This window comes from Engraulis encrasicolus, chromosome 1 (assembly GCF_034702125.1).
Source record: "Engraulis encrasicolus isolate BLACKSEA-1 chromosome 1, IST_EnEncr_1.0, whole genome shotgun sequence".
NCBI lineage: Eukaryota > Metazoa > Chordata > Actinopteri > Clupeiformes > Engraulidae > Engraulis > Engraulis encrasicolus.
The window spans coordinates 43,368,772-43,395,703 of NC_085857.1; the positions used below are offsets into that span (position 1 = coordinate 43,368,772).

At 41.6% G+C, this 26,932-nt stretch overlaps 1 protein-coding gene across 1 annotated transcript; it reads right to left on the bottom strand.

Moving 5' to 3' along the window:
* Positions 1-440: 440 nt before the first annotated feature.
* On the bottom strand, positions 441-26,206 carry pex6 (peroxisomal biogenesis factor 6). Its single transcript, XM_063202993.1, has 17 exons — positions 24,995-26,206; positions 23,818-23,987; positions 20,560-20,643; positions 20,344-20,437; positions 20,068-20,201; positions 17,802-17,913; positions 17,165-17,367; positions 15,644-15,830; positions 11,936-12,012; positions 8,621-8,759; positions 7,891-8,096; positions 6,328-6,389; positions 5,879-5,987; positions 4,225-4,341; positions 3,159-3,236; positions 2,302-2,441; positions 441-1,483 (listed from the first exon to the last, which is right to left on the bottom strand). The coding sequence occupies exons 1-17, from the start codon at positions 26,204-26,206 to the stop codon at positions 1,347-1,349; spliced, it is 3,261 nt and encodes a 1,086-aa protein (XP_063059063.1). The 3' UTR covers positions 441-1,346.
* Between the last annotated feature and the right edge of the window lie 726 nt (positions 26,207-26,932).

The following is a 26,932-nucleotide window of genomic DNA, read 5'->3' on the forward strand; positions in this document are numbered from 1 at the left end:
TTCAGCGACAGCCGTCACAACCAATGGGTTGCGACATACTCTGTCGCTTCTATCGCTCGTATTGCTCTTGCTACAAAGTCTAGCGATTCTCTGTCGCTTGATCTCGTCGCGGCCGGTGTATTAGCCCGGTAAGCTGTACTTAGTAATGCTCAATCACCACGTTTCCAGTCATGGTAAAGCAGCGAGTTAAGCTGTCGCTGAATGTGAATTGGAGGATGTGAAGACAACAAAGTTGTGCCCTTCACACATTTTGAAAACAGACGAACCTATGTAGGGTCCTTTGATACAATCAGTTCAATTTAGCCGAACAACAAGTTTATGCTACGATGCCCATTATGGACAAGTGCATTTGGTTTTGTGCTATGGGCACCACGAAATGCTTGCACAGGTTGGAAGATTTATGAAATATTTTATACCATAAAAAAATGTTTGTGTGTGTGTGTGTTCACTGTGTCTCCATCTTTTATTTTAAGATTTTATGTGATGACAGGTGCAAAGTTAATTACATTTTCAAATTCTCTGAATTTACATTTTTAGACATTATTTACACGACATTACATTAAATAAACTTGGTAACACTTTATATTAACGTTGTCCCGTTGTCGTCTGTGATCTAATCAGAAAGTACCTTTGGTGGATCAGAGACATGGAAGACTCAAGTGTTTTGCCACAGACTGGTAACCAACTAAATTTTACAGTTGTAGATCAGCTTCTTTTGATTTTTCATGGTGTAAAAGTACCAGTCTGAATGTGTTTAATATAAAGTGTCACCAGATAATGCAAAGCAATTTTTGAACCCCAAGATAAGGTTGTTCTGCAATAATTATCTTCATTAAGAAGAAATGACAGTGTCATTTTATATTCATTTAGGCACAACCTAAATTAGCAGTCTGAATTTGCTTAATATAATGAGTCACAATATATTATATAACAATTTACGTATCAAAGATACAGCAAGCACTTTTCCCTTGCTGTAATTATCTGTAGAAGAAGGGAATTAATGTGACTAAGTTTGATTTTGAATTCAGATACTTTTGAGGCACAACCTAAATTTGATTGATGAAAACAATTGTACATAGATGGCCCTGATCATTTGTTTGTATGGGTGTGTGCGTGTGTGCGTTCTGGCAATGAAATCATTTTAACAGGATTACATGTAATTTGTGTCTAAAATGAGCTGGATTTCAGGTCTGACTGCATTGTTGCCATTTCCTATAAACTTCCTGTAAAACTGGTAATCTGATGTTCCAACACCTACCATAAATTACTGAGATTAATGAAGCTAGCCAAGTAGCGAGTAACACAAGTCCTGTTATAACAAAAGATATAGCAGATATAACCTTTTGTTACTTCATGCTGAGGTTCTGCTGTATGTACTTGTATTTGAGCAGCTCTTGATCAGACAGGGAAGGCTTCACATTGCTCAAAGCTTGGTTGAAGTCCTCGGCTGAGATCAGTAGATCTCCACTCTCTTCCTCCAGGCCTAGAGAAACCACAACACAAGGGAAAGAGAAAGACACAGGAAGAATGATGATGAAATGTAACCACTAAAATATTAACAAAAACAGTTTTGACAGTTTGATATATTATTCAGCAGGACATGAGATACAGTTTGTATTTTAAAGGTACACTGTGTACGATTTTTAGTTGTCTATTTCCAGAATTCATGCTACCCATTCACTGATGTTACCTTTTTCCTGAATATTTATCACCACCATCAAATTTTAAGTATTTATTATGACTGGAAAAATTGCACTTTTCATACATGAAAAGGGGGATCTTCTCCATGGTCCGCCATTTAGAATTTCCAGAAATAGACATTTTTAGCTGCAAAACTGACTGTACTTGGGCCATACTAGAAAATATTAGTTTCTTACTTTGCAAACTTTCATGAAAAGATCAAATGTGGCAATAGGCAACCCAGTTTCAATGAGCAGCATAGTTGCAGTACATTTTTTTTGACCATTTCCTGCACAGTGTACCTTAAAGGCTTTATCTGTGTGTGGCACAGGCTATTGTTAAAAGAGTGCATGGACTGTTTTCATCAAAAGTACTTCCTTATATCACTTTTGAGTGTGTTTTTACAACAAAATTGTTATGGTGCAGTATAATTATTAATTGAAGATAAAATTATATGGCTTTTTGTGGAATTTACAGAAAAAATAAAATAAAAAATGATTTAAACTTGATGAAATTAAATTGTATTCATCATTTTTTTGTCATCTACAATACATATTTTTCGCACAGTAACACTGGCTGGCTACAGTTATTCTTTACATCTTTTAAAATCACTAGACTCACCGGTGCTGATGCGCTCAATCTTCCTCTTGACGGCGGCCATCATGGCGTCGGAGCAGAGGGCGTAGAGGTCTGCTCCCGTCATCTGGGGAGGGGTCTGGGCCACCACATCCTCCAGACACACCCCTGGCTCCAGTCTGAACCTTCAAAAGTGGAGAAGACGTGCTCACACCATCGCCTAAATATTGTAACAGTTCTTCACTGGGTGCTGAATCCCACATAAAACATGAATGCATGAACGAAGCTAAGGACAGCACTCTTCAGATTTTTTCTTTATTTATTCTCCCACCAACGTTTCGGGCAGAGCCCTTCTTCAGCGTGTAATGGCATTTGCCAAACGGAAGAAGCTGAAGAAGAACATTCGTGGGCGAATAAACAAAGAAAAAATCTGAAGAGTGCTGTCCTTCGCTTCATTCCTTCATCCAGTCTGAACCTGAAAATTCAAACCATTGCGTTAGCAAGCGGTCTAAAAAACACAACCCCTATCAGCTCTAAAATTCACTTTTTTCCATCGCAAGCCAAAATGGCTAGTGGATGGTAGCCTCTTATTGCAGCAGGGGTCTGACCCTATTCACTTGCTGAAAATGCTTAACTACATCACAACAACATTGCTGACGCTGAGACATTACAGAGAGCCAAAGTGCTGCGCTACGGGGTTAATATTACTAGCCAAATACACACTCACTAGTGGGCTAAAGTTGATCTTTTCTACCAGCCAAACTGAAATTTCACCAGCATTTAGAGCCCTGCCCATCAGTAACAGAAGTGGAAGCAGAACTATAATACTGTACAGAGTTTAACAATCACTCCAAGAAACAGATTGATATCCAGATGTTCCAAGCATCTCAACTCACACTTACTTTCTTGTAATGGCCTTCAGAACTTGCAACTGAGAGTCCTTGTTGTCGTTTGCCCCTACATAGACCAGCTTGTCAAACCTTAAAAAAAAGAATAAGAACAGAGGACAATCTGAGAAAATCAACATTAAACAAAATTTGGCTTTATTCCAGTCATTTGTGTTTCCTTTGTAGTGTGGAAGAGCACACCCTTTGTTACTGTGCAAAAATGGCCTCTAGGCAGTGTTGCCAGATGTGTCTGATCAAGTCCCGCCCAAAAGGTTCTCAAAAACCGCCAAAATGCGTTAAATTCCGCCCAATTTCAACACATTGCATTTATTTCTATGGGCCCAAAACTGCAGAAAAAAACGCTGAATGGCCAATTTTTCCCGTTTTTACTCGCAGACGGCCATCCCAAGTAGTCGAATCTGGCAACAAAGCATCATTGCATCATGCATCATTAGTGTTTCTTCCTGCTGTGAGAGGCTGGCCTCACGGGAGAAAAAAAAACAAAAAACAAAACAAAGACAAACAAAGAAAAAGAACAGGAAACAAAGATTACAAAAATGCCTTGTTCCAGTCATCCATACTTTTTGGCTTTCCCGTTGTTTCTGTAAGAAAATTGCCTTTTGGACAAGGTATCATTCTGAAAGCCTGTGTGGTGCATTGTTACTGTTCCGTCCTGCTGTGAAGTTCTGCTTAGCGGCAGATCAGCTGGGCTTTTCAAAGAAACTAAATTGCACTGTGTGGTTAGAGATACAAAATACAAGAGGAACCACAGAGCTGGATTCATCAACTACCTCAATGTATCCACCAGGAAGATATCTGTGTAATTCTTTTTCATTTTTATAGTAAAAAATTTAGACATATTAAGACACACCATGACTATTAAGTATTCATGACTTTACACAAATCTGTATGTTACTGTATTGGCATTTTAGTGAGGTTGTAAACACAACAATCACAGCAGAATTTTAACATAGCCCATTAACGCGACACATTATACGTGGCTAACTCGTAAATATTAAACACATTGATGTAGAGATGTGTGGATAAAAATGGTGTTAAATTGATATATAAAAATGCTAACCTTCCAGGCCTAAGCAGGGATTGGTCGAGGAGGTCTGGGCGGTTGGTAGCTCCGATCACGAATACGTCACCAGTTGAATGCAGACCGTCAAGCTCCGCAAGCAGCTGTGATACCACTCTATTTCAAACACACACACAAACACACACGGACACAGTTTAGATATACATGTTCAGATATGGAGGAAAGAACACAATAACACTATTACACAAACTGCATGTATATGACTTATGCATGTATATGCATAATGTGTTCATGAATGTTTTAAGTTGGAATTTTGTTTTCATTGTTGTAACGGTAACTTATTTATAGTATAGACAGATTTGGCCTTGTTGACAGGGTTTGGTTTCGGTGTTTGGCGTAGGATTTGGTATTCATTTCGGATGTGGCCAAATCTCAAGCAATGTTTCAGTATTCGGCAGAACCTTTAAGTTACTGTTAAGGGCTATGCCAAATCCAGGATTCGGTTTCGGTTCAGGATGCAAGATCACAATTCAAAGGTCATGTTCTCATTTGCAATCGGGAAGTTAACTGGGGAAAAGCCCCGCAAAAGTTTTTTCTGACAAGGCTGACAGCGGGACAACTTTATTGAGTACGTTCCAATATGCAACCTTGCCTCCTCCACTTGTGCTTGTTTCCTCGTACCAGGAAATAATACGTCATGATGACATCACTGACAACAGCATTATTTTTCAATATCTTGCTAAAGCTCAATTGTAAATCCTTCTTCTCATTTGCAATTGGTATGGTGAATGAAAAACAGTCCCTCAAAAGTTGTTGTGGATAGGCTGACAGCTGAGAAACTTTATCGTTTTCTCCATGGAGGAGGGGCCAGGAGGTGGGGCGAGGCCACAAGCACAAGTGGAGGTGGCAAGGTGGCATATTGGAATGCACTCATTGTCTTCTCCATGGAGGCGGGGTGATACAGGGGCAAGAGGCCACAAGCAAAAGAGAAGTGCAGGAGCATAGCCAGGCCGTGCCCTCCAAGTGACGCAACAGCTGCAGCATTGCTACCAGTCAGGTCAAGAGCAATGCAAGTACCTTCCGAGTTCCTGCAAAATCGGGAACTCCTCCCACTTTGTTGGGAAGCAAGTAGGGCTGGGACGATTAATCGACTAATCTTGATTAATCGTGACTAATCGACTATAAAAATTAGTCGGCAAGAATTTTCATAGTCGACTAATCGTTTAATTTAATTCAGTGCTTTTTTACTTACTTTTCTAATTCTTTATTACTTTATTGAAACCTAAAACTGCCCAGCACGTATGAATTGAATGTTGTATCTCGGAGTAAGTAAGCTACAGTACTATCATGATTTAAAGCTCATTGTGAGCTCAGGGACCTAATTTTAACAGTTTCTTTCTTTTTTTTCCAAATTTCCTTGAAGATTAAAGTGGTAGAGTACTTGAAAAATTAATTGTTTGACTAATCGACTATTCGAAAAAAATAGTTGATAGATTAATTGGGAGAAAAATAATTGTTCAGGACAGCCCTAGAAGCAAGCAATCATTAGCAAACCAAGGGAGGCCGTTTGGGAAATGCCATTTGGGAAATGTTAATCGTTATGCTCTTGGTCAGACCAAGTCTCGAAGAGATTTGAAAGTCGATGATAATCAGGCTAGCAGGAGGAAACAGTTTGGCTTGGAGCCCATGATACCTGTCCATCACGCCCCCTGAGTCTCCACTGCGGCCTCTGTTGGGAGCCAGCGAGTCCAGCTCATCAAAGAAGATGATGCAAGGAGAAGCGGCGCGGGCCTTAGAAAACACTACGAGACAGATCAGGAGAGACAGAGAACAAAGCAGAGACAGAGACAGAGAGAGGGCGGTGCAGAGGAAGACAAAAGAAGAGATAGATGGAGTCAGATGAAAGACATACAGAAATGGGGAGAGAGAGAGAGAGGTTGTTAGTTACGTAGATACATCACACATTGCAGTAAGTAAAGTAGCTAAAATATGCATGCAATGTCTCACATCTTTTCAATGGAGAGTCTTACAGGTATAATTCCACCAATATGTCAACACCCACATGAAATATTACCAGGTGTAATTGTCTGTATTTTCCAAACAGATAGAAAACTGATTCATCATTAAAGTTCCTCAATGTACCTTCTCTGACGTTGTCCTCGCTCTGGCCCACGTACATGTTGAGCAGCTCCGGCCCCTTCACACTGTGGAGACATACACCCACAATTCACACCAAGAACAACGCAGCAAGCCATGTAATGTGATGTCAGACACTGGTCTTGCACTGGCGCTGTGGTCACAATTACATTTCTGACTGTCTCTTACTGTAAGTAGACTAAACAAGGAGGAAAAACACTGAAGTAGAAGGCAAGACAAAATAAACCAAGAACAACTCAGAGTCATGTAATTTCATGCAAAACTGGCGTAGCGTACAGTCCAAAAATTCTGTGATAAACTGCATCTATGCGTAACTGTGACATTCTGGCTGATGTGGTAGCTCACCTCAGGAAGGTCAAGGAGCACATTGTAGCAACGGCCTTGGCAAGCAGAGTTTTCCCAGTGTCCACCTGGTCCTCCTAACCTAAATCTAATCTTATCCTAACCTCAAATGTGTTAGCTAACCTAACCCTAACCAACCTAGTCCATACCTAAATCAAACCTAAATCTAACCTTTTAGTATGTGGTGGTAGATCACCTCAGGAATGTCAGGGAGCACTCGGTGCCCACAGCCTTGAGAAACAGTGTTTTCCCAGTGCTCACCTAGTCCTAACCTAAACCTAACCTTATCCTAACCTCAAATGTGTTAGCTAACCTCACCATAACCCTTTCCAACCTAGTGCTAATCTAAACCTAACCTCTACCCATGTGTTAGCTCACCTCAGGAAGGTCAGGCAGCACTCGGTGCCCATGGCCTTGAAAAGCAGAGTTTCCCACTGCCCACCTAGTCCTAACCTTATCTAACCCTAATCCAGTGGTTCACAAGCTTTTTCAGCGGGAACCCCAGCGGGACTTATAATTTTCACGACCCACGAACCCACCATAGTCTTAGCCTAGCAATGGATTTCTAGCAAAATTAGCGGACAAACTACTAATGGAAAATCTAGCAATATTAATGGTAAAAAAAAAATGCTAGAAATCCACAGGACAGCAAATACATATATTATCCATTCAAGTGAATACAAGTCCCTTTTGTCCTCGACCCCCCTTCAGTACCTCTGTGACCCCCTTAGGGATCCTGACCTCCAGTTTGGGAACCACTGCCCTAATCCTTTCCAACCTAGTGCTAACCTAAACCCAACCCCCTGGGCATGTGGTAGCTCACCTCAGGAAGGTCAGAGAGCACTCGGTGGCGACGGCCTTGATAAGAAGGGTTACCCAGTGCCCACCTAGTCCTAACTTAATCTAACCTTATCCTAACCTCTACCGTGTTAGCTAACCTTATCCTAACCCTTTTAAACCTCATGCTAACCTAGGTCTGACCTTAACCTAACCTCTAGGCATGTGGTAGCTCACCTCAGGAATGTCAGGGAGCATTCGGTGGCGACGGCCTTGATAAGAAGGGTTACCCAGTGCCCACCTAGTCCTAACTTAAATCTAACCTTATCCTAACCTCTACCGTGTTAGCTAACCTTATCCTAACCCTTTTAAACCTCATGCTAACCTAGTGCTAACCTAAACCCAACCCCTATGTATGTGGTAGCTCACCTCAGGAAGGTCAGAGAGCACTCGGTGGCGACGGCCTTGGCCAGCAGGGTCTTCCCGGTGCCGGGCGGCCCGTAGAGGAGCAGGCCCGACCTCTTGAGGCCCAGCGCGGCCAGCTCCGGGTGCTCCAGCGGCAGCTGGATGGTGTCCATGATGTCCCTCTTCACCTGCTGGAGGCCGCCTACGTCCTGCCACCGCACCGAGGGAATCTGACCAGGGGAGAAAGAGTAAAACAGAATATAAATAAATGGGTTACACTTTACTTGGCACCTGCATCATACGTATGACATAACGGTGTCAAAACAGTGTCATGATGACAGTCATGGACGAGTCATAAACATGATGACAATGCCATAAACGTTGGACGTTGATCCACAATCCACAATCCACAGGATCCACAATCCAGGATCCAAGATTGCTTTACAAAACATGGCATATTTAATGTGAAACGGCATAAATGTAAAATTATATCGAGGGACAGATACTATACACGTAGGAGCGGGAAAGGATCTGCACACTGCTGGCAAAAGACTCAATTTATTAGGAGCAACGTTTCGATCATAGATCTTCTCCTAATAAATTAAGTCTTTTGCAAGCAGTGTGCAGATCCTTTCCCGCTCCTACATGTGACAGTTTTTTGATTTGGCACCTGCTGATGCTTTTTTTGCTGGATGTGCGCACTTTCCACTACACCCAGATACTATACAGAACATCACCCTGGGCGGGCCCTCACCTTGGGGGCCCCGAGGGCCTGTGAGTGCATCTCCTGCAGCGTCTCCAGGGCAACCCTGAAGTCCTCATCCTGGATGCTGACGCCCGAGGCCCTCAGATCCTCCTCCTGCTGCACGCTGATGATCTCTCCTCCTGGGAAGCTGCATCACATGACAGTCAAAAAAAAAAGAAAAGATTTAAAGATTTAAAAGGTACCCTGTGTAAATTTGTACCGGTAGTTTATTTCCAAAACACAAGCTGCCCATTCACAAACTTGATCTCTTTCACTAACATTGGTCCTCCAGGCTGTCTGGCGAGACTAGGTTTTAAAATGATTGCAACTGTCACAAAGATCTATTTGAATGTGTCCTAATTCAAAATGACAGATTTATATGGAAATGTTCCGCCCTACTGTATTCATGTATAGGAAGTGTAAATGTCCAAGCCATAGTAAAAACTTGAAAGTGATAGGGGGCGATAAGGATGGAATTAGTACGACTCCATGGGACAAAAAAAAATCTCAATAAAAAAGTGGGAGAGAACTGCAGAGGGGTTTGCAGATTTGCTGACGAATCATACACAATGAAATGCCTCCTGCATGGAATGAGGATTTAACCTGCAACCCGTGTGATCTACAGTCCAACTCCCAAACCATTATACCACGGCTGCCCAATACACTACAGTGTTAGCATTGAGTCATGAAAATGCAGTTTTGTTAAGTCAAAAAATTGTGACTCTAGAGCTTATTGGTAGGCGTAACACACCTCCTCACACTATCACAGTAGTGACACTAAATTATAGTTGTTATTTTTATTCAATCATTTATTTTTCTGAACACAACTGTAACCTCATACTTTTTTTCCATTCTGAAACCAAATCGGACAAACCTACTTTAATTCATTCATTGCTTAACACAACTGTACACCTATAAATTGTCATGCTGAAATGAACCACGCACGTCTTTTGGATCAACCGTTTGCCCCAATGCTGTAACTCCCAGTTTACGCTCCCCAGTTCTGTTTAAACTTACACCTATAATTAAGAACACATTGCCCCAACCCAGTGTCCTTCATGATTGGTAACAGGTTTACGGTTTCCCACAGCAATCACAACCGTGTTAAAAACATGGAACACCTCTATCTATTCAAAACAGATATGAGCTAAAAAAAGCGGTGGCCATTGGCTTCAACACAGCTAAAGGTGATTGCATGAGCCACGACTACAGATAAAAGAGTCTGTCTCAAGAGTGGCACTCTCAAAACTGCAGTTGCCATTCTGCACAACTACTGCTACTGCTGCACGTGACCCGAGATGTTAGCGTTGTTAGGATGAGGGCTGCCATCGCACTGCTGGTGCTGCTGTCCTCCATGTGTGGAGTTCGGAGCACCCCGACAGCAATTCAGCCAGAGAGCCAGAGCACTGGGACTGTGGCTGCTGCTGAAGTCTCTACCCAACTGGACATCTATGTTGAGCTGAAGGAACTCAGAGACATGGTGGTGGAGCAGAGAGTGATTCTGAAATCCACTCAGGATGAGCTGAAGATAATGGAGGCTGAAAATGCAGCGGTGACAGAAAGGCTGGTGACCAGTGAGGCTAAGGTGGGGGAACTGACAACTGAAATGACAAACATGAAGGTGGAAAATACGGTCATTAAGGACAGACTGGTGGTCAGTGAGACTAAAGTGGAGACACTGACGACAGATCTGGCAGCTGTGAAGACGGAAATCATGAACGTGAAGACAGAAAATGCAGCCATAAAAGAGAGACTGGTGAGCTGTGAAAAAAAGGTTGAGGCTCTGGAGATGGTGACAGAAGCACAAAAGGCACGACTGTCTGCCAGTGAGGCTGACATTGAGGACCTGAAGACGGTGACGGCAGCACACGAGACAGAGCTGACAACACTGAAGACTAGACTAGCAGACACTGAGACAGACGTAGTCAATCTGGAGAAGAAGATTACAGACACACCCCAGGTGGCCTTCTCAGCTGGGCTGACTAGCTCCGGACACATACAGGCTGGGAATACTTTGTTGAACTTGGTGTTCAGTAATATCATTACAAATGTTGGTCAGGCCTACAGCAGTCGCACAGGTCACTTCACTGCTCCAGCTAGAGGAGTCTACTACTTCAGATTCACTGTCATGGATATAAGTAGAAAAGGCTATGTGGACATCAGAATCTTTAAGAATGACCAACTGGTTGCTGTTACCTCTGAGTATAATGCACATCAAATCTATTGCTCCAATGGCTTGACTCTACAGCTGGAGGTGGGGGACACAGTTAACCTGAAACTTTATCCAGCCCACAGGATATATGATGATGGTGATAACTACAGCAACTTCAGTGGCTTCCTGCTCTTCGCTCTCTGAAGTGGTTAGCAGCATCATTGCCATTGACACAACACGAAATATGTCATTGGCATGGCATGGCATGTTTAAGTAAAATACCATAGATGGCACACTGATTTTGTGTTGAGTATTTTGTGAAGGTACAGACAACCTTTTCTGTGGCAAAATACCAGAGAATATGATTATAGTAGTAAAAACTGTGACGATTAACACAGTCAAGTGTACAGTGCCCCATATTATAACAAATATTTTCTGTAACTAATCATCCCCTCACCACCCCCCACCCCCTTCCATGTCTTGAGTTCTCTATGCTTGTTACCAACTCTCCACACTTTTACTCTGTGCATGTATTTTGTTGCCCCCTTGCATGTACGAGGCATAATATAGAAATCTGTTCAGACAAAAATTGGGGGCATAGTTTATTGGCAGACATGTCCTCCGATGAAATTATACTGGTTACTTTTATTCAATAATTTAAGCACAACTGTAGCCCCATACATTTTCATACTCAAAACCAACCTCAAATCAACAACTCTTTTGAGTCATCTTTTTGTCCTGACAGGCAAGTTGAGCTAAAATAAGAATATGTTTCCCTCCCCGGTGCCCTTCATGATGGGTGACAGGTTTGCAGTTTCCCACAATATCCTTAGCTGTGTGTTTTGGCACACCATTATCTAATCAAATGGGCATGTTAAAAAATAGCAGTAGCCATTGGCCTCATTGCCGCGAAAAGTGATTGCATAATGGTCCTCCTTTACACAGGAATCCTGACTAAGAGGCAATGAATGCAGGTAAAAAAGGCCGTTTCAAAGAGGGGCACCCACACACTACTATAACTTTAAAAACGGCTGTTGCTGTTGCTACTATTACTCCTGCAACCACTAATATCACTACCAGTAATATCACTACCACAACTATCATTACTACTACTACTATTGAAGTGCAGCACACTGCATGGGTGTGGAAATGAAAGAACGATGAATTCATACCTTGTTTCCACGATTCTTTTGTGAGCTTGTTTTCCAGCAAGAGTCACGAGTACACAAAGGTCTCCCAAGACAAACCCCTAGGAACAGGTACAGACCAAAACATGATTTGCAATTCACAATTAACTCATCATCAAACACTTGCCATTTACAAATACACATACAGTATTATTTGAGTAATTAGAGAAGTTCCGTCTCTGAAGTGAAGTGGTAAAAACAAGTATAAGTTTCCATAGAAAGCAATGGGATGCAAGTGTATGTCTATGCCACCAGATGCCACCTGTCCTGTTTAAAATGCATTGAACCGAAATTGAAAATTGAAGGTGTCTGAGGTCACATGAAAAGGGCTAAGCTTGGGTTAAAATGATTCTGGGGGGTTAGGGGGTGTTTTTGAGGGACCAAGTCATGTTTCTGGGCAGTGTAAGTCATGGTGATGAAGTCTCAGCTGAACATAATGTAATGTAGAAATACTGGACTAAAATGGAGGCAGCCTCTAAGTTTCAGCTGAACATTACAGCTCCAGGCCTTTTTATTAGAATACCATGAAAAAGTTGATTTATTTCCATAATTCCATCAATAATGTTAAACTGTCATGGATTGTAGATTCATGGCCCAGTTTTTTAACTATTGCAAACATTATTTTTTTTCTTTTTATATACGTTGGCCTTCCAGCTCAAAAAACCCATGAATTGGGGAATTCGCATTATTAGAATATTGTTATAAAATCACATTTTTCTTCATCAAAATTCGGGTCACATTATATCAGTTAAAATTTGGTACTTTCTACATAACATGCAATGGTCAATACTTGGTTAGGACATTCTCTGTCTTCATAATGGCCATGATGCGTTTAACATTGAAGTCAATGGAAAAACAGTGCATGGCAGTTATGGAAGCCCAGATATCCTTGATGCTTTGCTGTCAGCTGTTCTTGTTTGTTGACCTGGTATCCCACTGATTCTTGAAAGTTTGGCAAAAACATGTCCCTGCAGTAAAATATTAATTCTGTTGAAAATCAACTAAATTTTCACAAACAAAATGAACCCAGGTAATGGCCAAGGGGTCTGTCACACGAATACACAGTTGTTTGAAATATTTAAGTGTAATTGTATTACTTTTCATGGCTATAAACCTGTCCACACCCTGTAAAAACGCCTGTCCCAAGGACTGGCATCATCATTTCAATTGACTTAAAATACAAAAATCACGAACAGAATTGAACAATATCACCATGATGTGGAAGACCATATTAAAGTGGTTCTACAGATGTGCACATAGTGGATGTAAAACAATATTTACTATTATTTACTGATTGCTCAAAATGTGTCCAGCATATTGGTCACCACCGTCAGATTTTTTCTAAAAGACAATAAAATCAGGTATGCACAAGGTAATTTTCATTACTGAGGACCCCTTTTCAAACCTTTAGCTCTACTGCCTACTTCACCATCACTGAAGCTCCTGTAAGTTTATTATTTTGTCCTCAATTTGTTAATTTATTTGGATTCTGGTACTGTACCAACCATAAACTGTCAACACTGTCGGGGGTTTTAATAGTATTGTATTACATTAATGTTAATAAATATAATTTTTTTCAGAAAAGGTATGAAGCACCCAAGAAACAGAGCGAAAATGAAATGGCTAATGTGAACAAACAATGCATAATATTTAAAAGAGTGTTTTTTTGTCTCACACCGTCAGATGTCACCACCGTCAGATTTTTTTCTGCTCATCATGTTGTTCCATATTTTACTAAATTGTGCTGGTTAATGAAACATTACTAGGCATGTTAGTAATAATTGTGATCCAAAATGATACTCTAGCCACCACTGAGGTGCATTTGGAGGTTTTTTTTGTCAGAAAACCTGACGGTGGTGACATCTGATGGAGTTCACCAAAAAACACATGTTTTACGTGTTTTTGACATGTTTTAAGAATATGCATACAATAAGTATCTACAGTTAATGTTGAATTTTTAAAGTAATTCACTTTAATACAGTAAACATGTGTTTTTACTTCTAATTCTGTCTGCCGCTGTTGACAAAACAAGAAAGAGCCCATTTTATGAAAAATGTTAAACATGGGGAGCTTGGCCAATGCATTCCCTGCACAGCCAAGACCTACATCTATGATTATACACCTCTATATTTTGGATTTGAACAACATAAAAGCTGTTTTTACCACATTTTCAACAACCAGTGGCTTACTTCCTAGATATTCTAACTAATGAAGTAAAAACACATGCTCATACTGTGCACACACAAAAATAAAGTGTTTATGCAAGATGCCATTGACTTGAGAGGGCTATTTATTTTGCTAAATGCAGGTACTAATTAGGCCACTTTCACCACTCTCAGATTACTGTCACCACCGTCAGTTCTTAAGTCACCACCGTAAGAAGGAGTTTTGGACATTTTAAAGGAATGTGCTTACAACATTTTCCTTAGGAGTTGTTGAAATATCAAAGTAATAGCCAATTTAAGCCTACACGAATATTTGTGAAATTACAAAAAATTGTTTGTTGTATTTAGGCGTTAAGTAAGCATCGTATGACGGTACATATCTTAAAATTAGAGCACATGAAACAGTATTAAAATAGAACAAAAGTGAATTTTCAACATTTAAAGGCATATGTGTGAACCAAAAAATACACATAATCACTTAAAAACTCCAGATACATATGCAACCAAATCAATACAATTTTAATAACTTTTAATTGTGTCTAACGGTGTTGACAAAAAACAAGGTATGATCGGAGAAAAGCCTGATTTCTGAAAAAAATACATAATGGGGAGATTGGCCTTGTGCATTTCTGAAAAGCCAAGACCTTAGTCTACGAGGATATACCATATCATTTTGTAATTCACTTTGTTTTTTTCTGTCAACATTACAACCTGTTTTAGCCACTTTCTCAAGAATCAGTGACCCCACACTTCACTCTTCAATATACCCTGTAGATTTCCATGCCACGTTTTGGCGCTAACTCACCAGTTTAATTCTAAATAACCAGAAATGAATCCCCATTGAAAATGAATGGGGTTTAATTTCTGTTGAGTTAGAATTAAACTGGTGAGTTAACACCAAAACGTGGCATGGAAATCTTCGGGTATATTGAAGAGGGAAGTGTGGGACACCAGGTCAGCTATACAAAAACAGCTGACGGCAAAGCATCAAGGATATCTGGCCTTCCATTACTCCCATGCACTGTTTCTGCCATTGACTTCAATGTTAAACGCTTCATGGCCGTTATTATTAATAATATTAAGACAGAGAGTCCTAACCAAGTATTGAACATTGCATGTTGTGTAGAAAGTACCAAAGTTCAACTGATTTGATGTGCACTGATGTGAAACAAATTTTGATGAAGAAAATTGTGATTTTATTACAATATTCTAATGATGTGAATTCCCCAATTCATGTTTTTTTTTGAGCTGGAAGACCAAAATGTGTAAAAATAAACAATTTAATGATTGGAATAGTTAAAAAAATGGGCCATGAATCTACAATCCATGACAGTTTAACATTATTGATGGAATTATGGAAATAAATCAACTTTTTCATGGTATTCTAATAAAAAGGCCTGGAGCTGTATGTGAAGCACATCGAGTTGCACCTGTGCATGAAATGCACTATACAAATATACTTGCCTTGCCTTGCCATAATGTAATGTACAAAATACTGGACTGAAAAGGAAGCAGCCTCTAGTCTCACCACAGTCTGCCTGGCCAGCTTGCTGAGGTTGACGTCCTTCCCCAGGGTAATCTCCTCACTGAGCATGCCCAGCATCGCCCTCCTCTGGTCTTCCGTCGGGCACTCCATGACCACCTGATGGACGAACGCGGCCAAGACGCCGGAGGAGAGCTCCTTAGCGTTGCTGACAGAGGCCACCACCACAACACTGGCAGAGGCAAGAGACGGGACATTGGGGATTAGTTGATTTAAACCGGGCTTACACTGAACAACTTTTTGCCCGACTCACTGAGATGTGAACTTTTAAATTGTTAAATTCCCTCCTGCAGTGTAAGAAGGAACTTAATACCCACGATTGTAAATATCGCACAGTGTATGCCCGCCTTTAGACAGGAGCAGGCAGCCATGGCTCAGTGGTTAGAGTGCTGGCCTTTAGATCAGAGGGTTGCAGGTTCAAATCCCATCCCTACCACCAATTTTGTCCATGGCTGAAGTGCCCTTGAGCAAGGCACCTGACCCCACATTGCTCCAGGGCCTGTAACCAATACCCTGAACTTAAATAATTGCAAGTCGCTTTGGATACAAGCGTCAGCTAAGTGTAATGTAATGTAGACAGGGATACAGATTTTCTGTGTAAGTTAACAAGTAAGAATTAATACAGCACTTTGAACACATAACACACTACATAGTGTCCAAACTCTGCCAAAAGTGGTCAAATTCAGCCAAATACGATGGACTGCCCAACCACAACCAAACCAAATTGTACAATTGTAAAATAAATGTAGGGTCATAACAGGGTTTTTTAGTAGCAGACATCAGGTGGAACAACCACAGCTAATGTCCACAAATAAATTAATAATTGGTAACTAATGTACAAACAATATACTATATGCCTTACAGATGACTGAGTATGAACAAAAATGTATTCCAAACAATAGCAAAATTAGGAGTGGTTGGTTGGATCATCCTGCAGCCCACTACTACAAAAAGCGTCAACGAGAGCATTCACTGAGCACAGAGCTCCAACAAGCCCGTTCAGATCAGCACCAAATTTAGCAAGTTATTTTGCAGACCAAAAAATGAACAAACAGATGCAGATACAGGTATAGGTAAGAGGTGGGCAAACTCACGCGGCCAATTGAGTCATTTCATGCAGCCCGCACAGCTTTTACGATAAAAACAAATTTAAAATCCAAATTCATACGGTCACTCAACATTCTTCAAATGGCTACATACTGTAAAACAGGGGTCTTGCAAATTTGAGATTAACCGAGTACATAGGCTACATCAAAATACCTTTCCTTTTTATGTGCAGGAATGGCAAAGCTGATAAATGATGCCAGTGTACACTATTTCTTAGAATTGACACTGGCAAGTTGCCAGAGACATCTGGCCCTTCGCTCAGTATTCCACACCCAATCTGGCCCTAGGGCCAAGCTAATTTCCCAGCCCACGTGTAAGCTTAGGTAATAGGAGCTGTGCAGTGGGTTGGCAAAGTTTAAATGTATTTGTTTGATGCTTTTCAACTGGAGTAAATCTCACCTGGGTGGGAGGTTCTCTATAAACTGACAGAGTGCAGCCAGTACTCTTGCATCCGTTACCGTGCCGTCGCGCGGTTGCCCTAGCAACTGGAAGTTGCGTAGCAGCAGGACGCAGGGCTTATGGAACTCGGCCTTCTGGAACACCATCCGCATCTTGACCTCACAGGCGGCGGCCGTGTCAGCGCACAAGGTGACACAGTCAACCTGGAACAAGAGGAGACCAAAAAACAGGACAAGGCCGATAATAGCCGAGAATTGGCTCGATAGTCGTGTAGTTTGAGCTGGACTTTACAACACCATTTCACTAGTACAACCAGCATCACCATCAGTATCACTATCATTATATATTGGATAAGACCTACCTAACAGAAAACCGACCTAACAGCGTGAAAAACACATGAAAAAAAAATATTGGCCTATTATTTTTTAGAATGTTTGCTCTGCTTATCACTGATTATAATGGAAGCTAACTGTTACGTATCCAAAGTTACTGCATCCAATTCAGCACTAGATTACGTATCCAAAGTTACTGCATCCAATTTAGCACTAGATTAATAGTAACACGTGTGACATCCAGACAGTAACCAGTCACCAACCGACTACTGTACCCCCGGTTGTCACAACTCTCCTCCCCTCACCTTTAGCAGATGCAGGTGCAGCCTCCTGCACGTAGCCCTGGTGACGGTGACTTTGCCACAGCCGCTAGGCCCCCTCAGAAGGACGGAACACTTCCCATGGAACACAGGGGAGCTATGGGGGTTTCAGAAAAAACACACACAGTGTTTATTCTTAATCACAGACATTCTACATGACCAAGAATCCTGAACAATAACATACCATTTTTTTTAATGTTCTATATGATATGTTTTGTACAAACCCCAACTCCGATGAAGTTGGGACGTTTGGTAAACAGTGAATAAAATCAAAATGCTATCATTTTCAAAACATTCAATCTATTCATTAGATGGAGAATAATGAAAAGACAACATATTAAGTGTTAAAACCGAGAAAAAATATTGTTTTGGGGGACATATGTACTCATTTCTAATTTGATAAATCCAACACGTCTCAAAAGAGTTGGGACGGGGACAATAAATGGCAGCAAATGTCGAGGAAGACTTAAAACAAAACAAAAGACAACACTTAACAGTTAAATACATTAACCGATGAGATGATTTTATATAAAAAAACAGTGTTAATTCTTATCTTGGACATGATTTCACCAGCTTAAATGGCGGGTGTATTCCTTGTCATGTTTTGCAATGTTTTCCTTTCTGTAGTGCTTACAGTGTGACAGGTCTTGACCAAAACCCCCATTTTAGCACCTGCTGGTCCTTATGATGAAGCCAAACTGTTAAAACATAGTAGAGAATGCAATTTGACCTTACTATGCGGCAGTAATCGAAGATCTCCCTTCAAAATATAATGCATGAGTGGCTTTTCATGCTGTTTAAAACCCATTTATACCATTCAGCACTGTATTTAACTCTACAGATGAGTGAGAACATCTTAACCAATGCACTACTGTAACCGCATGCCATCATGGAGGCTGACTTTTGAAGCTAGCACTAACACAAGTTGGATGGTCCATTTTCACTGTAGCACAGGATGTGCAATGCTCTATTATTGTCAAAAAGAATGGACTTCTACAACTTCTGCTGACTTCTGTAAGCAAAGGACAGTTTCCCATGTCTTCTGGGTCTATTTCAAGTGAGCTCAGGTGCTTAGGAGAATGTTACACCCCTGTATCATTTTCATGCATTAAGCATTCTTAATATGGTCAATTTTCAATAGCTCTAATTCCTGGAGTGCTAGAGTGAGACTACAGCCAATATATATTTCATGATGTCATGAACCTATACAATGATTTTATTAACAAAAATATGTCTTATATACACGCAATCGTGGTAAATCAAAGGGAATTCAAAAATGTATGTAATAACTATGGTAATTATTCCCTTTGCGACTTTAATTCTGAGGGACTCAGCCTCTCTGTGATGATCTTATACCTGGACACCTATATGGTCCATCAGTACAATTAATTTTGAAATGTGCTTCTTTGTTGTTTTATCTTACTTGGATGTTTACTAAATTTCACTGATCCCCGTCCCAACTCTTTTGAGACGTGTTGGATTTATCAAATTAGAAATGAGTACATATGTCCCCCAAAACAATAATTTTTCTCGGTTTTAACACTTAATATGTTGTCTTTTCACTATTCTCCATCTAATGAATAGATTGAATGTTTTGAAAATGGTAGCATTTTGATTTTATTCACTGTTTACCAAACGTCCCAACTTCATCGGAGTTGGGGTTTGTAATACTCTTACAACAACACCTCTGTGGTTGGGCAGGTGCGTAGGATATTATCCCAGTGGGGTTGTCATTCAAGTGTAAAGAAATCCCGCACACTGTCCATTCCACCCTAAGGTCCGATGACCGAAATGTTGTATTAACGTTTGTTGGTGGAATGGACAGTGTGCGGAACAACAAATAATGGAAATGCTTTATGTTCAAAGTCATAGTACATCCGAGTCTAGTATGCCACGTCTATTGTGTTCAGTTTACCTGGCAAGAAAACCACAGCGGTAATCTTAATATACAACCAACAACATAAACATGGGAGTACTTAATGTAGAGTCCCTGAACACAACCACTGTCCAGGTGCTGGTGATGTGCAGTAAAAGTAATCCAAGTAAAGGAAGGATGAATCACCGCACACTGGTATTGTTTTCCTGGTAGTTTATTCTGTGAGCAACTCTTTTCATCAGGTTCACTCTGAAGGTTCACTCTGAAACACGTTGTTCACCAAAGAAACTACCAGCCAAGAATACAAGTGTGCGGTGATTCATCCTTCCTTTACCTTGATAAACATGGCAGTGCCTCTGTCTTCAGCAAACCAACCTTTCCTTCACGTAGGGATGAATAATGGTCACCAGCTGCTCCACTGTGCTGGACAGGCCAGCGGGAGACAGGTGCGTCCAAAAGGACGGGCCGTTTGAACTGACCCATGGGACTGGACCACTAGTGCTGCCCTCCTGTACAGAACAATAGGTCAATCAATCAATCAATCAATCAATCAATCAATCAATCAATCAATCAATCAATCAATCAATCAATAAAATGTGTTCTGTTCAAATGTCAAAGCACTTGGTTGTGTGTGGAGGGAATGTTTCTTACCATGTACAGACTGGAATGGGTTGCATCTGCCAGGTAGGGTCCCGATCCATCTGTGCCACATATTTTCTTGACTTTGAACGACAGGAATGGCCACCTAACAACATTCACATTTGTGAAATCGTTTCTTGTAGAGAAATTATCGAGAGTGACGTTTAGAGCTTTTCTTTAAGTCGTTAAAAAGGTCATTATAAAGAGTGAGTCTTAAAAGCTGAGTACCTTGTTACACCCTCACCACAGGCCTCCAGAACTTCAGGCTGTCCCGACGTTGGGATGCTAATGACACTGCCCTGCTTTAACAACCTAAACAAAAACAAACACACATTTTGCAATGGCTTTTTTGTGGCAAAAAGTGCAATCACCAGACGACCAAAATCATCCCATTATAATATAAAACAATTCACCATGTTTTCTCAATGTTCAACGATAGCGTTAGTGTTAGATGACTGTACGACAAAACAATGGTGCTAGTTGAACAGTAGATTTGTCTAAGATCACAAGTATATCTGCTTTTATGACGGGTTCATCACGGCAACCATTGGTTTGAATAGCCGGGACAACCACTTGTAAGAGATATAATCCTTGCGCGCTACAAGGTGACTTAAAGGTACACTGTGTAAGATTTTTAGTTGTTTATTTCCAGAACTCATGCTACCCATTCACTAATGTTACCTTTTTCATGAATACTTACCACCAACAACAAATTCTAAGTATCATTATGACTGGAAAAATTGCACTTTTCATTCATGAAAAGGGGGATCTTCCCCATGGTCCGCCATTTTGAATTTCCAGAAATAGCCATTTTTAGCTGCAAAAATGACTGTACTTGGGCCATACTAGACAATATTAGTTCATTGCTCAGTAAACTTTCATGAAAAGATAGTAGGCAACCCAGTTTAATGAGCCGCACAGTGTACCTTTAAAGAGCTGTCTCTCCATCAGGAGCTTTAGGTCACAGCTGAAATGTTCACTAAAAACACTCAAAATTGTAACCGCTGACTTATGGTACTGACAATGGTTTATGTTGTGTGTATGTGTGTGGGGTGGAGTGAGGCGGGTGGTAGTGATGTAGGGCAGTGTTTCCCAACCTTTTTCGTCTCGCGTACCCCCTAAGCCTTTTTGTTGTACCACGAGTACCCCCTAACCCATGTTCTACATCTCTTCCTCTATCTCAGTGTGACTATGCTCCATCCATTTGTTGCTATTACTTTTTTCCAAGTACCCCCTACAGAGTGCTCAAGTACCCCTAGTGGTACACGTACCCCTGGTTGGGAAACACTGATGTAGGGGACACTCGTGTTAGTAATTTGTCTACTGTATTCATGTGTATGTGCACGCTCATATGTTTTTATGTTTTACGTCCTTCCAAGGGACTGCAGATATAAAAGAGTATGAGGCCAACTGTGGTACAATGCATGGAATGGCAACATTCATGTTTTAATTGCACTTCGTCCCAAATAAAAATGTACTTGATTTGAATCAAATTCAGTCTGCGAATATGAAATCTACTGCGTCTTTGTTTAAAAGCCCTGTGTGTGCGTGTGTGTGTGTGTGTGTGTGTGTGTGTGTGTGTGTGTGTGTGTGTGTGTGTGTGTGTGTGTGTGTGTGTGTGTGTGTGTGTGTGTGTGTGTGTGTGTGTGTGTGTGTTGTGTGTGTTGTGTGTGTGTCTGTGTGGGAGAGAGATATGACTTTGTGAATATATGCATGCATGTTAAATACAGTGCCCTCCATAATTATTGGCACCCCTGGTTGAGATGTGTTAAAAGCCTTAAAATAAATTCAGTGTTTATTGCAGAAGAATACTGTCACACTGAAAATTGTAGGGAAATGTAGCCTTCAACTCAAATGAATTGTAAGAAAATAAAAAAATCCCTGACTAAAAAATAATTATTTTTCATTAAATCACCTGTTCCACAATTATTGGCACCCTTAACAATTCCCAGGAAATAAATATAATTGAAGCATTTCTGTCATTTCTACAGTAGTTTACAAAGTTTACCAGAATATGTAGGAACATTTAATTAGTAATTCATCACTTCCTGTTTCCCTGGGGTATAAATATGACGTGACACAGAGGCCATTTCTCTTATCCACTCTTAAACATGGGAAAGACAAAGGAACACAAGCATACAAGTGAGGCAGATGTGCGTCGACCTTCACAGGTCAGGCAGAGGCTACAAGAAGATTGCCACTCAACTGCAGCTGCCCATATCCACTGTGAGAGGAATAATTAAGAAGTTCAAAACAACTGGAACAGTGGTAAACAAGCCTGGACGAGGACCCAAGTTTATTTTGCCACCACGCACAGTGAGGAGGATGGTAAGAGAAATCAAAAGATCTCCAAAGCTCACTGTTACAGAATTACAACAAATGGTAGCATCCTGGGGTCACAAAGTCTCCAAATCAACCATCAGGCGCTGTCTACACGCCAACAAGCTGTTTGGGAGGCATGCACGGAGAAAACCTTTCCTCACTCACAATCATAAACGCAAGCGTCTGGAGTTCGCCAAGCGGTATTGGGGCTTCAACTGGGACCGTGTGCTTTGGTCAGATGAGACCAAGATTGAGCTTTTTGGCAACAAACACTCTAAGTGGGTCTGGCGTACCACGAAAGATGCGCATGCTGAAAAGCACCTCATACCCACTGTGAAGTATGGGGGTGGGTCAGTGATGCTGTGGGGCTGTTTCGCTTCCAAAGGCCCTGGGAACCTTGTTAGGGTGCATGGCATCATGAATGCTTTGAAATACCAGGACATTTTAAATCAAAATCTGTTGCCCTCTGCCCGAAAGCTGAAGCTGGGTCGTCACTGGGTCTTTCGGCAAGACAATGACCCTAAACATATGGCCAAATCTACACAGAAATGGTTCACCAGACACAAAATCAAGCTCCTCCCATTGCCATCTCAGTCCCCTGACCTCAACCCCATTGAGAACCTGTGGGGTGAGCTGAAGAGGAGAGTACAGAAGAGAGGACCCAGGTCTCTGGATGATTTAGAGAGATTCTGCAAAGAGGAATGGCTGAAGATCCCTCTTTCTGTCTTTTCCCATCTTGTGAAACATTATAGGAGAAGATTAGGTGCTGTTTTGTTGGCAAAAGGGGGTTGTACAAAATATTAACACCAGGGGTGCTAATAATTGTGACCCACATTATTTGATGTCAAATAATTATTTCTTTATGTGGGATTTTTTCCCCACTGAATAAATGCACTTGTATTGAAGGTTGGATTTTTCTCTTTTTTTCCATTAAGGTCCCATATTATTTAGAAAAAAATAATAATAATTGGAAGCAAAAAAACGCATCTCAACCAGGGGTGCCAATAATTATGGAGGGCACTGTACATGTGCAATGTTGTGTGTAATGTCTTTGTGTCTTCTTCTCTATATGGATGTATGCAACTGGACACCTCAATTTCCCTCGGGATAAATAAATTACTCTAGTCTACACTGGGATAGGTATAATGGTGCAGAGTTTCCAACCTTGGTGTTGTGAAGTACTGATGAAGAAGTGCATCGGAGAGGCTGTGCAAGTTGAAGCCAGGTGACCTGACGGCCTCGATGTGGAGCTCTTTGGCAAACTGCGGTGAGGCAGACCTGGAGGAGCTCTCCGACAGCTGACATCCTGGTTGAGAGGAGTGAGGATTCCACCTCTAAATGAAAATGAAACATCATACAATAGAAAATAAAGTACCTGCAGTTTTCATTACATGAGATCATTTTAAACTTAGTTTATGCTTTCATCCAAGGTGACTTCGTGACTTAAGGTTTATGGTTACTTTATGGGCAGTCATGGGTAAGCTATTAGGGTGTCAGACTTGTAGCCCAAAGGTTGCCGGTTCGACTCCCGACCCGCCAGGTTGGTGAGGGGAGTAATTAACAAGTGCTCTCCCCCATCCTCCTCCATGACTGAGGTACCCTGAGCATGGTACCGTCCCGCCGCACTGCTCCCTAGGGGTTCCATTGGGGGCTGCCCCCTTGCACGGGTGAGGCATAAATGCAATGTTGTTGTGTGCAGTGAAGACTTGTGTGCTGTGGAGTGCTGTGTCACAATGACAATGGAAGTCGGAATTTCCCAGGTTCACGGCTTTCACTTTAAGACATACTAAGTTATAGCCGGTTACAGCCTCTAGAGCGATGTGGAGTTAGGTGCCTTGCTCAAGGGCACTTCAGCCATGGATGGAAAACGGGATTCATTCCTGCAACCTTCTGATTCCAATACCAATGATGGATCTCAAATGGTGCACTTGTGCACTTCGGGCACTATATTTCAGTGCGTAACTAATACGCCGGCCATACGCACTGAAACCATACGAACACTGAAGTGCACAAGTGCACCATTTGAGATCCAGCAGCAGAACTCTCTAACCCAGTGTTTCCCAACCAGGGGTACGTGCACCACTATGGGTACGTGAGCACACTGCAGGGGGTACTTAGAAAAATGAAATTTTAACAAATATATGGAGCTTAGTTACATTGGGATGGAGAAAGCGATATAGAACTTGACTTAGGGGGTACTCATGGCACAACAGAAAGGCTTGGGGGTAGACAAGACAAAAAGGTTGGTAACCACTGCTCTAACCATTAGGCCGTAGCTACCACCATTTCAAAAAAAGTAAACGGTATTAAATTAAATTCTACTTCAAGATGATTTGCCAACCTTGAGTTTAACTTGGCTTTTGCTGCCCCGAGGAAGCAGCTCCCCATTGGTCAAGTTGAACCAGTGAACCAAGGAGATCACGCCAACGGTATCACTGAGCGCCGCGGAACTGGAACCCTTGGCAAAGTCCACCACAACTACAGAGGCAATGTGCTGGTCAGCTTTGGGTTTGACTGCCTTCTTGCTTTCTGATCTGTCCGGGCTTTGAGTTGACTCTAGACTCACTGCACTCTTATTCCTGTCCAGGGTAGCACACAATTTGGACACCATGACCCATTCGCCATTGAACAAGCCGAGTTTCAGTAGCAAATTCTTGCTGAGAAAAATGGTGCTGTCCTTGTCGAGGGAGGATTCTTGGTCATTTCTGAATATGATTGCACCTTGCTGGCAGAGGCTGTGGATATCGACTACCTTGATATCGACCCTGCACTCCAGAGCCTGTACAAACCCAGAGAATCCAGAGTTGACCAATGACGCATTGCCCAACAAAAAGTCCCCACTGCTCAGACTATTGGCGTAATGGGCGAAATCAGAGGCGATGAGAGGCGTAGAGTGACCAGAGCTGTGGCTCAGGTTCTCATTTAAGGTCTGACATGAACTGATGTCTTGACAGTCAGCTACCACCACACTGGTATTGACAGTGACGACGCCCTGCGTCACAGGATAGGACTCCAGGACAAATAAATCGGACAAGTTATGATGACCTTGAATGAGATTATCGCAAGCCAACGACCGAAGAGGCAACGACAGGGAGTCACCTTGTCTGACCAAAGGTGCCTGGTCCTGACAGGACGCCAGATTGTGCAAGCCATTGGAGAAGTTTTCAGATGTAGCCCACTTGAAACCATGTCTACTTCGTGCACCAATTACAAGTTTACTTAATGGCAGTGGCTGAAAAAGACGCACAACACCCTTCGATCCCTTTAAGAGGCGATAGTGTTTCAAAAACGATTTGCTTGCAAAAACTCTCAAAGTGTGTTTGTTATTGCTGTGCGCTGGAGACTCGCATCTCGGCGTCTCTTCTTCGGATGCTAAGTATGCGCGGATCAAAATACCCGCTTTTGACTTACAATGCGAATACAACAGTGTGGACGACGGGTCCTTGTAATCAGGAAAAAAATTATAAAATTGTTCCCTACTGACAAGAGCTTGGGATGCAGGTATATGTGAAGGAAACGACTCGGCATAAACCCACGTCACGGGCGCAGCCATGTTTATTGTTTGTGCAAGGAGGAGAGTGGTTTGCGCATGCGCAACGTGTATTCTTCTGCAACAGCGAGGTTCGCAAGTACAGCTTCTTACTGCCATCTCCTGGATTGATTTGGGATTAATGGAGAAGGAAATGATGGTTTGATATGGAAATCTGCTTTTACAGTGCTCCTGCTTTTCTTATCTTGCTATTTTCCCTAATGCCAACACCTTCCCCTTTTCACTATTTTATTCTTTTTTCTCTCTCTTTTTTGAACAAGGCTATTGTGTAGCACATATTGACCAAATCATGTAGGCCTAGTAGGCCTACCCTAGGCCCTACTAAAGCTGAGTTTTCCTTATGCAGATTGGCAAGGGTATATTTTTACCAATCCTTGACAAAGGTGCCAAATTAAATATTCCTGCCCGTTTTAAAAAGCTGGACATAGTTTACCATGCAGAAGTGTGCTTTACTACAAATAGCCTACAAGAGTGGACACACACTAGCCTACTGGTTAAATGCGAACTCTTGCTTGCCTGCCTTGCTGGTTAGCTTCAGTAGAGTAGAGTAACTTTATTGATCCCCAGGGGTAAAGTAGATGGTAGGTCAGTAGATGGTGTGCCTGCTTGAACCTCTGTCTGTGGTGAACTACATTGCATGTATGTCATTTATGTTTGTCTGTAAGCCTTGCGCATGTGTCTCCTCTGTGTTTTATGCTGTCAGGACTCCCTGGAAGAATAGCTCAATGG